This window comes from Ochotona curzoniae, unplaced genomic scaffold (genome assembly GCF_017591425.1).
Source record: "Ochotona curzoniae isolate NIBS_2020 unplaced genomic scaffold, NIBS_Ocur_1.0 scaffold_3208, whole genome shotgun sequence".
NCBI classification, from domain to species: domain Eukaryota; kingdom Metazoa; phylum Chordata; class Mammalia; order Lagomorpha; family Ochotonidae; genus Ochotona; species Ochotona curzoniae.
In genome coordinates, this window is record NW_024467106.1 from 21,745,608 (window position 1) to 21,758,040 (window position 12,433).

The 12,433-nt window shown below is 52.6% G+C and overlaps 1 protein-coding gene across 2 annotated transcripts; it reads left to right on the top strand.

The window, feature by feature from the left end:
* The first annotated feature begins 7,130 nt into the window (after positions 1 to 7,130).
* KLF4 (Kruppel like factor 4) lies at positions 7,131 to 11,905 on the top strand. Of its 2 annotated transcripts, XM_040962969.1 has the most exons (5): positions 7,131 to 7,781; positions 7,901 to 8,021; positions 8,649 to 9,639; positions 9,751 to 9,915; positions 10,806 to 11,905. In XM_040962969.1, exons 1-5 carry the CDS (start codon positions 7,777 to 7,779, stop codon positions 10,979 to 10,981), a joined length of 1,458 nt encoding a protein of 485 aa, XP_040818903.1. In that variant the 5' UTR covers positions 7,131 to 7,776; the 3' UTR covers positions 10,982 to 11,905. The 2 variants fall into 2 exon arrangements, with proteins under 2 accessions (XP_040818903.1, XP_040818902.1); XM_040962968.1 differs by having other exon boundaries at positions 8,649 to 9,915.
* The last annotated feature ends 528 nt before the right edge of the window (positions 11,906 to 12,433 follow it).

Here is a 12,433-nt window from a genome sequence, read left to right on the forward strand (position 1 = left end):
GGTGCTATCAGAAAACGGCGTGGATTTTTTTTAATATGTTGGCACCAGCCATCTTTTCCTGACCCTCGTTACTGTTCAATACATCAAAACCAATTAACATACATAATACTTATGAAACTGAGTCAAACACAGGATAACCAAATGCATTACTATTGTTATTATTAAAATCATCTCCGTAGTTCAAAGTACACAATATCAAATAGGCAAAAGTAACCCATTCTCTTATCTGGCCCATACGCTGTGAAGATAATGGCACACAGAACTGTTCGCTTCATATTTGCCTTTCTCAGGAGGTGAAGCATATATTGTCAGCTTTTCAAAAGTCCTACCCTTTCCATAATGAAAAAATTGTACTTGAGCCCTGCGTGGTAACCTAGCAGCTAAAGTCCTTGCCTTTCCCGCACTAGTATCCCATATGGGTGCTGGTTCTAATCCCGACTACCCCACTTCCCATGCAGCTCCCTTCCTGCGGCCTGGGAAGGCAGTCAAGAAAAGCCCAAAGCCTTGGGACCATGTACCCATATAGGAGACCCAGAAGAGGTTCCTGGCTCCTGGCTTCAGATCAAGCAGCTGCGGCCACTTGGGCTGTGAATCATTGAACAGAATATCTTCCTCTCTGTCTCTACTCCTTTCTGTATATCTGACTTTCCAATAAAAAATAAATAAATCTTTTCAAAAAAAATTGTACCTGCAGGTACAATCCAAATCAGAGTGCTGTGTTGTTCTAGTCTAAGAATCTCAGACATGAGGTTTTTATAGAAAGGAAATAAACAGAGGGTTATGTCTCACCTCTGCCTTCTGAAAAGCAGTCAGAACTTGGTGGACCATGCCAAGAAAATTCCAGCCACAGCAATTCCTGGTCCACTTGGCTGCTTTGCTAGTATTTAAATAACTGCTCTACAACTTTTCACTTAAAATTTAAGTAATAGCTCCACATTTGCTAGTTCATTTACTTTTAAGTGTGGTTTCAAATGCGAGAGTATTTGCCTGATTTCTCTCCTGGCCTTAACAGTCTCCCAAGGTAAAGACAGCAAATGCTACTCCTTCATTCCTTATGTCAAGAGAGATATTACTGAAACATATTTGACTCTTGGAAGATATGGCCTTCTTCTTCAACAGACATTTAGAATTTAGCAACCAAAGGACTGGTGCTGCAGGGCAAGGTGTTAAGCCACGCCACGAGACACCCACATGTCATAGCTGAGTGCTGCTTGTTCAGCTTCCCATTCCAGCTCCCTGCTAAGGCTCCTGGGAGGCAGCAGAGCAAGGCTCTGCTACTTGGGTCCCTGCTAACTCTCTGGGGAACTGTGGCTGGATTTGCTGGCCCCTGGTTTCAGCCTAGCAGAAGCTCAGCTGTTGAGGTCATTTAGGAAACAGCCAGATAAAGAAATATATCTCTGTTCTTACCACTCTGCCTTTCGAGTAAATAAACACATCTTAAGAAGGACAAAAAAACAACAAACAAACAACAAACGAGTGCCTGCATTGTGGCACAGCAATTTAAGCTATCAGCAGTTCCAGCTAAATGTAGGTAAAGCCACCAATTTAAAAGAAATTTTGGTAAGCTTTCTAATTTTATTTTACTAAATTTTTTATTGGAAAGTCAGCTATACAGAGAGGAAGAGAGACAGAAAGATCTTCCGTCCGATCATTCATTCCCCAAGCAGCCACAATGACTAGAGCTGCGCCAATCTGAAGCCAGGAGCCAGGAGCTTCTTCTGGGTCTCCCACGTGGGTGCAGAGCATTCTCAACTGCTTTCCCAGGCCACAAGCAGGGAGCTGGATAGGAAGTGGAGCAGCTTGGGACACAAACTGAGCCTATACGGGATCCCAGCATGCGCAAGGCAAGGATTTAGCTACTGAGCCATTGTACTAAGCCCCTGGGAGCTTTTGAAAAACCCTAACATCTCAGCGCAAGCTAAGGATACTGGGCAGAAGACTGCAACATATTACTGTCAGAACAGTTCAAAGGTCTTTAAAGTAATCCCATAAATTTCAGATTTTCTTCTTCACTTAAGCCATGTATTGAGCTAAACTTTTTGTGCTAAGAATGTAACTTAAGTGATCAAACCTAAGGGTTCACACACACACACACAGAGGAAAAAAAAACTAATTAAATTTCTGAGAATTGATTTTTAAATGTCTGTGATTCATTTTCTGCTCTAAAAACTTCAATACCCAACGTTTGGGTCTTGAAAGGCAATGAACTTGGCTGCAGAAGAGAGTCGACTCTCCATTTGGTTTTGGTTTTGGTTATGGTTATTTTTGTTTGTGTTTTCAAGTTTGTTTTATTACAATGCCTTGGACAGAGCTGTTCTTTCACTTTGTCCAACTGCTCTGAGAAGACTAAGGAAGAATTTTTGGTCTTCATAGAAACTTATCAGAAAAAGCAAAGGGGCTGACTTTGTGGCTTTTTGGTAAAACCTCTGCCTGTGGCACCAGCATCCCACAGGGTGCCGGCTCATGTTCTGGCTGCTCCATTCCTGATACAGCTCCTTGAGCACGGTCTTGGAAAGCAGTTGAAGACGATCCAAGTGTTCAGGCTCCTGCTACCCACATGAGCAACATAGATGAAGTTCCTGATTCCTGGTTCCTGATTCCAGGCGGCAGCCTGGCCTGGACCAGGCCATTGCAGCATCTGGGAAGTCAACTAGCAGATGGAAGATCTCTCTGTTTCTCTGTCTCTTCTGTAACTGCTTCAAATAAACAAATGAGACAAATGAGAGAGAGGGAGAGAGAGATGATCCAGGAAGGGGGGGGGGGCTAAATAATCAGGAACCACAAAAGTGACTGCTTCGTCATGGAAAATGTTACCAACAAGGTAAGAACTGGGTCCCCTGACCCTACTCTATGAACCACACAGTCGTTTTGCAACTCAGTTTTGCTCACTTCATTTATTCTGCCATAAATTGTCATCAGAAAATTGCCCTGGAGATGCCACAAACGAACAGCAGCTACCAACAAGTCACAAGATAAAGTGCATGGGACAAATGGCAGAACAGAGAGGCAAGGTATGGCTTGAGCTCAGAGCAAGAGGACTAAGCTCCAAGGGCTCGACTCTGAGGTCCCGGAAAAGGGGGGCTCTGGGAATGGTAGGCATGGTGAAGGCCCTCTAGGGAAAGGTCATTTTAGACAAGAAAATCAGCTGCAGCAAGTACACATCACGTATTTGAGGAGTTGTGAGGCGATCTAGCTAAGAGAGAGGATGGGTCAATCTCTAGAATGGTTCTGGAAATTTTGGTTAAGCCCAGAAAAGGAAGCATTGGGTCCATCAAAGGAAGTAGGCATGGTCTGGCTGCCCTTGGCAAAGGGGTTAAAAAGCAGCACTGTGGTGACCACAGGGCAAATGGGTTCCATTATGCAGGACCACTCCAGTGGGACCATGGGGTTGGGGACTCAAAGTGTGGAGGCTACTGCTGCAATTGCTGCTGTGAATGTGGGCTAAACGCTTCAGCAACCTAACTCAACCCTCCTCACACTAAGAAGTGATACTAATATCTCATTTTCCATGAAGAAACAGGTAACAGAAGATCAGGAACTTGCCCACCCAGGAAGTAGCCAAACCCACTTAGGAAACCCAGTGATCAAGTTTACCTCCTTGACCTATACTACACCAGGCGAAAGCTACGAAGAGGCTGGGGTTAACGCGGAGGTGAGAATGGGCGCCAAGAAACATTGATTACCTTGCGAAAGACCCAAGTCCCTGGCACAGTTACTTATTAGCAGTGATTTCATTTTGAAGCAATTTGGGTATCTGAAATCATCTCACGGGGCAGGCGTGTGGTGCAACACTTAAGACAGCACTCGGAAACAACATCCCCTTCTGCAGAGCCTGGGTTAGAACCCGGTTCTTGCTCCCAATCTCAACTTCCTGCTAATGCATACCAGGGGATGGTTCAAGTTCTTGGGTCCTTGCCAATCTCATGGGGGATCCAGATGATGTTCTGGGATCTTACTATCGGTCTGGTCCAACCCTGGCTCTTCGGGGCATTTGGGTAATGAACCAACAGCTGAGAGGGTTTCCTGCATGTGTCTCTCCACCTTTTCAAATTAAAAAAAAAAAGTTAAAAATCATCTGTGTTTGCGGCATGGTTAAAAAGCAGCTATCGCTGAGTCGTGCAGCAGTTAGACACAGCTCCCCGGATGGAGCAGGGAGGCTCTTGAATCCCAAGTCCATACCAAGGTACCGGTGCAGAGTTCCTCACTGGAAACGCATAGCGTCTCTTCGTCCAACCACACCCTCCGTGGCTCCATATTAATCCCCTAGCACCAAGAGCTTCCAACACCTCTTCTGCCAACTAATGTAGTTTGTACTGGAAAAAAAAAATTATTTTATAACTCCAAAGACATTAATAATTAACTTCTATACCACAAAACTTGTAATATCAGTTTGCTGAAATAAAGTCACCAGTATTTAATTCTTCTTTAAAGGGTGTCTTCTATTATTATTATTTTAGAGTGCAATTTAGTCATCAAAGGTTTACTCAGCCTCATGTTTATAAATTATATAGGGCAGGGATTTTAACTCTTCTCGCCCTACCTGTTCCGAGGAGGAGAAGGAGGGTCATAACCCTGTTGTCACAGCAGGCACCTGCCTTGAAAGGAACTTAAAGTTCCTTTCCTCTTTTAGAAATCGGGATGAATCTAGACATTTCCCTTTATGATGCAATCAAATGAATAACCAGATGATTGTCCGCCATGAAGAGATGCTGCCTTCTAGCCCCCAGAGAGCTGCTTGGGGAGAACAAATTCAACCTTTTCAGATGAGTTTCAGAATTTTTTTTTTCTGTTTCAACCTTATTATTTTGATGATCTTCACATAGCTCACTAGGGCTCAAAGGTCAAGGGCTGCAGGAAAGTGGGTAAGACCATTATTTCCACATTCTCCTTTTTCCTTCCTGTATCTGGGGGAAGGAGTTTCAGAATCTTGTCTCAATAATATGACATAATAATAGCAGCTCTCCAACACATCTGGGCAATATTGTTTTTTCATTATGGTGGTTACCATAAGGGTTTTCAAAATTAATTCATTTATCTATTTCTTTATCTATCTATCTATCTATTTATGCAGGGTAATGGGCTATTGTCTTAGATAAATAAAAGTAAAGCAGAAAGAATCTGGTAAGAAATCCCAGCTCCTTAACATCCTAAAGTGGATGGTGGCCAAAGATTCACCCCACCTTCACCAGGGTTTAGGAATCTCGGCTTTAATGGGAAGAGCAAATTACGTTTCCAAGCGTTGTCACCCCAGTGAACGGTAGCAGGTATGTTCTGTCCTTAATTCACCGGTTTGAAAAGTGTAAAAGTAGTATCGTCACTGGCCGTGCCCTCCAGGGCGGGGTTGAACCCCTCGGAGAGGACCGGTCTCGCGGGGGAGGGGGGAGTCCCATCCGAATCCCCGCAGCCCTTGGCCAAAGGTCAATCAGAGAATGGAAGTCATCTCCAAAGGCGCTCTGGGCTCTGGCGACGAGAGAGTCCTGGCATTGACCGAGAGGGACCAGTCGATTCATTCAGGGCGCGCTGCATTCCACGCATGCTTCTGTGGTCGGCAAGGAGTGGAAAAATCAGGGATAACAAATATGCCTAGGAAACCTAATAGCTACCAGAGTCGCGCGATTCAAACAGGTGACAACGACAAAGAAGTATGAGGCCACTGGAGCTCCGCGGGGGTGACGGTGGGGGGTGGTAAGCGTACTGGCGGCCCCGGGGCGCAGGTGTCGATCCCTTCCCCCCCCCCCCAGCCCCCTCTGCAGCCGCCTCTCCTCCCGAGAGCTGGGGGGCACCCGGGCGGGGAGCGCACTGTTGGCTGGCGAGAGGGGGCTCTGCGGAGCGCTGGGCGGAGCCGGCCCCGCGCGCCTCGGTCCAAAGTAAACAGCTCGCGAGCCTACGTTTAGTGATACTCAACACCACGCTCACGTTTAAAAAAAAAAAAAATGACTGCAGAGATGAGGGCGAAAACATTTCCCGGCTGGAAAATTACTGATCATACACGCCGGGGAGCGGGGGTGGGGAGGCAGCGGGAAGCGAAAGGCACGACCGCCCGCCTCTTGCCTCTCCCTCCCGGGTGGGCACCGACCGCCGCGGCGGGGTCGGCGCACGCTTTCCGGGAACCCGGTTCTCCCCTGCGCACTGCCCCACCTCCTGGCACCCGGCCGCTTCCCTGTGAAGTCCCTTTCCGTGGGTTTGATCTGCCAAGGAGCCTGAGCCGAAGGGCACAGACTGTAGCGTGACCTTTGCCTAGCCATTTCACCTCTTTGTGACTCAGTTTCTCATCCTTGAAGTGGAAAGCAGGGTGCGTAGCCTGTCGAGTGTTTGGGGGGGGAGAGATGCCTGGTGGAGGGACGTTTCCGCGCCTCAAAGCCTTTTCCTCGTCTACCCCCGAAGGTCAATCCCAAGCCCTTTCACTCCTGCGCGCCCTGTTCCCCATCCCTCTGCTTCCCTTCCAAGCGCTCCGCTCTTCCGAGGTTTCCGGTTGTCGCCCCCCGCGAACTGGGCACCCATCTGCCTCCCCCTGCCCACCCGACAGCCAGGAGGCGACGCGCGGACCGTGAGCGGCCAGGCCTACGTCGGCACCCGCTCCTGCGTGCGGAGGGGAGAGAGAGAGAGAGAGAGAGAGAGAGAGAGAGAGGTGATCCAGGAAGGGAGGGCTGGATGAGTCACGCGGATAATCGCGCTCTTCTGGAGCGCGCAGACAGCGCGGCGAGCGCCCATCGGGCCAGGGGTGGGCGCGCGCCCCCTTGCCCCTCGGCCCGCCACCAGCCTTCCGGCTCGCGCGCTTCGAACCCAGGCCGCCGATCATGGCGACGCGACGGCCGGACCTGCGCCCAGCTCCCCGCGGCCCCGCGCGCCCGGTCGACGCCGCCGCCGCCGCCGGCGTCAGCGCGGCTCCAGCCCGCCAGCTGCCCGGCTGGCGTCACGGCCCGGCCCGGCCCCGCCCGCGCCCCTCCCTCGCCCCCGCCCCCACGTGCGCCCAGTTTGTTTATTTAGCTGCTATGGCAACGCGCGGAGGGGGGGCGGGCAGAAGAAAGGGAGGGGCGGGGCCTGCCGACGGAACCCCTGCGCGCCCGCGGGGAGGAGGCAGGGAAGGCGGCAGCCGAGAAGTTATAAGTCAGAAGCGCGCGGCGGGCGCCGGCAGTTCCCCCGGCCCGAGAGAGCGAGCGCGGCTGCGGGCGCGCGGGGAGCAGAGGCGGTGGCGGGCGGGCGGCGGCATCGGGAGCCGCCGAGTCGCCCCTCCCCGCCCCTCCGGCCCCCCAGCCACCCACCCGCCCGTGGCCCGCGCCCATGGCCGCGCGCGCCCCGCGCAGCCCCCAGGACTCCGCGCCCAGCGCCGCCGCCCAGTCCGCAGCTCCGCGCCACCGCGGCCATTCTCACCTGGCGGCGCCACCCGCCCACCTCTCCGGCCACGGCCCCTGCGCCCACGGCGACAGCCGCAGCCACCGCGACAGCGGTGGGGGACGCTGCTGAGTCCAAGAGAGGGCAGCCTGGCCACCGGACCTACTTACTCGCCTTGCTGATTGTCTATTTTTATAAGAGTTTACAACTTTTTCTAAGAACTTTTGTATACAAAGGAACTTTTTTTTAAAATAAAAAAAGAGACGTCTTCAATTTATATTTAATCGGAAGAAGAAGCATCTCGGGCAATTCGGGTTTTTTTGGGTTTTTTTTTTTTTTGGCTTCGTTTTTTAAGGTTTTATTTCTCACCCCTCTTCGCCGGCTTTGGGGTTCGGGTACCCTCGCTGCTTCGGGCTCCCAAGGACCGTCTGGGCCCCCACATTAATGAGGTAGGTGAGGCGCGGGACGTTGCGGGCAGGGAGGCGCGAGGTCGGGAGGGACGCGCCGGAGCGGCGGCCCAGAGTGGCCCCTGACTCCTGCCTCCCTGTGCGCCCCGCCCGGCCCGCAGGCAGCCACCTGGCGAGTCTGACATGGCTGTCAGTGACGCCCTACTCCCGTCCTTCTCCACGTTCGCGTCCGGCCCAGCGGGAAGGGAGAAGACACTGCGTCCAGCAGGTGCCCCGAATAACGTGAGTGTCGCTGCTGGCCGCCCCGTGGTGCCCACTGGGCATCTTTGGGTGCGGGAAGAAGGGGTGCGGGCAGAGCCCCGGACTCACCAAAGAGCCACGGAGCGAGGGGAAGGAGTGGCCGCCTCGCCGACCCCACAGCCGTTGTCCCGGGACGCTTTCTGCGCCTTGGCTGGGGTGTCTGTGCGTGTGGTCCCGGCACTGCGGAGCCGCCAGGGGCGCACGGCGGGTCCTCACACGTCCCGAGGCGCGCAGGCGGTGGGGTGGGCACGCGCGGGCCGCCCGAACGTGAGGTGGCAGTGTCCCTAGACGCCGGCCGAACCCAAAGGAGCCTGGCACGTAGGCGGCCCCGTGGCTAGGGCGCCTGGGCAGAGCCTCCGTGTCCCAATTCCGTGGGTGGTGGAAGAATCCCGGGGATCGGGCCGGCCACGGCGCTCGCTCACCCTCCGTGGGACGGACACCACAGAAGCACCCTCAGTACAGACTCGGTGCGTCTCCTCCCACCCAGATGTCGGCTGAGGTTGCAGCGTCAGGGTGTTGGGGTCCCCTGCCTGCCGGGTCCCGGTGTCAGTACCTCGGGTGACGCCGGGGCACCACCACTGACGACCTCTCTCTTCCCTGTCCCCGCAGCGCTGGCGGGAGGAGCTCTCCCACATGAAGCGACTTCCCCCGGTGCTTCCCGGCCGCCCCTACGATCTGGCGGCGGCGACTGTGGCCACAGACCTGGAGAGCGGCGGAGCCGGAACGACTTGCGGCGGCAGCAACCCGGCGCTCCTACCCCGGAGGGAGACCGAGGAGTTCAATGATCTCCTGGACCTAGACTTTATTCTCTCCAACTCGCTGTCCCACCAGGAGTCTGTGGCAGCCACCGTGTCCTCCTCGGCGTCTGCCTCATCCTCGTCTTCCCCGTCGAGCAGCGGCCCTGCCAGCGCGCCCTCCACCTGCAGCTTCAGCTACCCCATCCGGGCTGGGGGCGACCCGGGCGTGGCGCAGGGCGGCGCAGGCGGTGGCCTGCTCTATGGCCGGGAGTCCGCGCCTCCTCCCACGGCTCCCTTCAACCTGGCGGACATCAACGACGTGAGCCCTACGGGCGGCTTCGTGGCCGAGCTCCTGCGGCCCGAATTGGACCCCGTGTACATCCCGCCGCAGCAACCGCAGCCGCCAGGTGGCGGGCTGATGGGCAAGTTTGTGTTGAAGGCGTCGCTGAGCGCCCCCGGCAGCGAGTACGGCAGCCCGTCGGTCATCAGTGTTAGCAAAGGCAGCCCTGACGGTAGCCACCCGGTGGTGGTGACGCCCTACAGCGGCGGACCCCCACGCATGTGCCCCAAGATCAAGCAGGAGGCCGTTTCTTCGTGCACCGTCGGCCGGCCACTAGAGGCCCACTTGGGCGCTGGACCCCCTCTGAGCAACGGCCACCGGCCCACTGCACACGACTTCCCCTTGGGGCGGCAGCTCCCCAGCAGGACTACCCCGACCCTGGGTCCCGAGGAACTGCTGAACGCCAGGGACTGTCACCCTGCCTTGTCGCTTCCCCCGGGCTTCCATCCCCACACTGGGCCCAACTACCCACCCTTCCTGCCCGACCAGATGCAGCCGCAGGTCCCGCCACTCCATTACCAAGGTGAGTGTGGGGCACGTGGAGCTGGGGCTGGGGAACCCCACGTGAGGCCGTGCTGGCCCTCGGGGGGCAGGGTACCTGGCATGGTGTTGACCCCACCTTCTTCACCCCTAGAGCTCATGCCACCTGGTTCCTGTTTGCCGGAGGAGCCCAAGCCCAAGCGGGGAAGGAGGTCGTGGCCACGGAAAAGGACGGCCACCCACACCTGTGATTACGCGGGTTGCGGCAAAACCTACACAAAGAGTTCTCATCTCAAGGCGCACCTGCGAACCCACACAGGTAGGGGGGTGCGGGAGAGGCAGCGGGGGCAGAGTTTCCTTGAAATGTTAAGTGCCTCCCAGCCAGCTCCAGGAGCTCACTGTGTGCCCTCTTTGGGACCCTGGCGCAGTGCATCTGTCTCTGCCATCTCCTAGGTCCCACAGAGGGCACAGGAGACGGGGCGCCTGCCTCTGCCCAGGAGCCTCTGGCATGAGGGATGGTATCTGTGCTTGAATGTGCAATTTTGCTAGGGCCTTTGGAAGGCAGGGAGATCCCAGCAGCCTGTGGGCCTCTTTCTGCTCCGACAAAGGCTTGCCCTTGTAATCAAGAAATTACACTTTGCAGTGCAGCGGCTCGACGGCTTCTTTTAAATTAGGTTTTTCAATCTCACAAGCTGTTTTTGCTGCTTGCTCCCTCTGCGAATTCACTCCCTCGCTTATTTTTAGTCCTACTCTTGCTCAGCATTGAATAATTAATTTCTATTCCAAGACCTCAATGATTATAATTGCTGAGAGCTCCTCGTGTAAGATCGTCATTGCAGAGACATTCTGTGCAAGTTGATGCATAAAGTTGTGGAACGTTTACAAAAAGGAACAGAAAAAAAAACAGCCATCTCTGGCCTTTTAGAGGCAGATGTGGATTATAGAGTAAGAAGATGTTACTGCTGAGTTTGGTTTATTTGAAATTATTCCCACCACTGACTTGGCTCAAAAAAAAAAAAAAGGCACCAGCCTTGCAGGGATGGAGTTCAGGGGATGACCATACGCTTCCTTGCCTATGACCCTTCGGTGGCCTAAGGATGTCCCTGGTCACTCCGAAGGGAGGGCAGGTAGGGATGAGGTCCTCTGTGGGGCCTCCAGTTCCTGAAAGGGCCCGAGTCACCACAGCGCTGTCCCCTTTTCCTTTTGCAGGTGAGAAACCGTACCACTGTGACTGGGATGGCTGTGGGTGGAAGTTTGCCCGCTCCGATGAACTGACCAGGCACTACCGCAAACACACTGGGCATCGCCCATTCCAGTGCCAGAAGTGCGACCGGGCCTTCTCCAGGTCGGACCACCTCGCCTTACATATGAAGAGGCACTTTTAAAATTCCAGACAGTGGACAGAACCCACACTGCCAGAAGAGAGTTCAGTATTTTTCGCCTTTCACACTGTCTCCCCGAGGAGGCGGGAGCACAGCCGGAAAGCACTACAGTCATGGTGGAGTTGCCAGTGAGTCAATTTGTGAACCCATAATCAGGAGAAAGGAGGAATCCGAAAGACACGAATCAAAAGAACATTTGGGGTCTGTGACTGGATCTTCTATCATTCCAATTCTCAAATCCAACTTGAATATTCCTGGACTTAAACAAGAAATGCCAAGGGGGGGTCACTGGAAGTTGTGGATATCAGGGTATAAATTAGATCCATGAGTTGGGGGGGCGGGGGAGGGAAGACCAGAATTCCCTTGAATTGTGTTTTGATGCAATATAAGTATAAAGATCGCCTTGTATTCTGTTTGCCTTCTAAAAGCCATTATGACCACGTTAGAAGAGGAGGAAATTCAGGTACAAAAAAAAAAAATGTGTGTCAATAGCCTAAATGATGGTGCTTGGTAAGTCTTGGTTGTAAAGGTACCAAATGAGGAAGCCAAAGTTCTCGAACTGCTGCATATCTTTGACAAGGAAAATCTAGTTTTTGTCTTCCGATCTACGTTTATGACCTAAGTCAGGTAAATAGACCTGGTTTACTTTTAACATTTTGATGCAGACAGTCTGTTATGCACTGTGGTTTCAGATGTGCAATAATTTGTACAATGGTTTATTCCCAAGGATGCCTTAAGCAGAACAAATGTGTTTTTTTTTTCTATATAGTTCCTTGCCTTAATAAATATGTAATATAAATTTAAGCAAACTTCTATTTTGTATATTTGTAAACTACAAAGTTAAAAATGAACATTTTGTGGAGTTTGTATTTTGCATACTCAAGGTGAGAATTAAGTTTTAAATAAACCTATAATATTTTATCTGAACAACAGTATCATTGTTTTTGTCCTGGAAAAGCACGTTACAGATCGTGGAGCACACAGGCAGGAAGGGTGTGAAGACGGCACTTGAAAATGCCAGCCGACCTCAGCAGGTGAAAAGACGATAAGCAAACGCTGGAAGGGGAAAGGTTTTGAGCACTGGGAATTATAAAATTTAACAGTTGGTCCAGCCTTCTTCTTACAAATGTACTTGAAACTACCCAGGAGCAGTGACCTTACCCGATTGGATTTCTGGGTAGAAGTCAGTCAGTTGCCCCTTCACTTTGCTGTTTCATTAATGTGAAAATAGGTACCAGAACAGACATACCAGTTTCACATTTAAAATTTTTCTGAGTCTCCTTCAGTTAAAAGCAAGTGGAAATATGAATGTCTTTGCAGAGGCCTGGCCTGGCACTCCTCACGGAATTTGAGTAACAAAAGAAGAAGCTTCTCAGGGCAGGCAGCCTAGGAACACGGTTCCACAGTGCCCTCCTGAGGACTACAAGATTTATTCATGTGTGTGTGGTGTGTGTG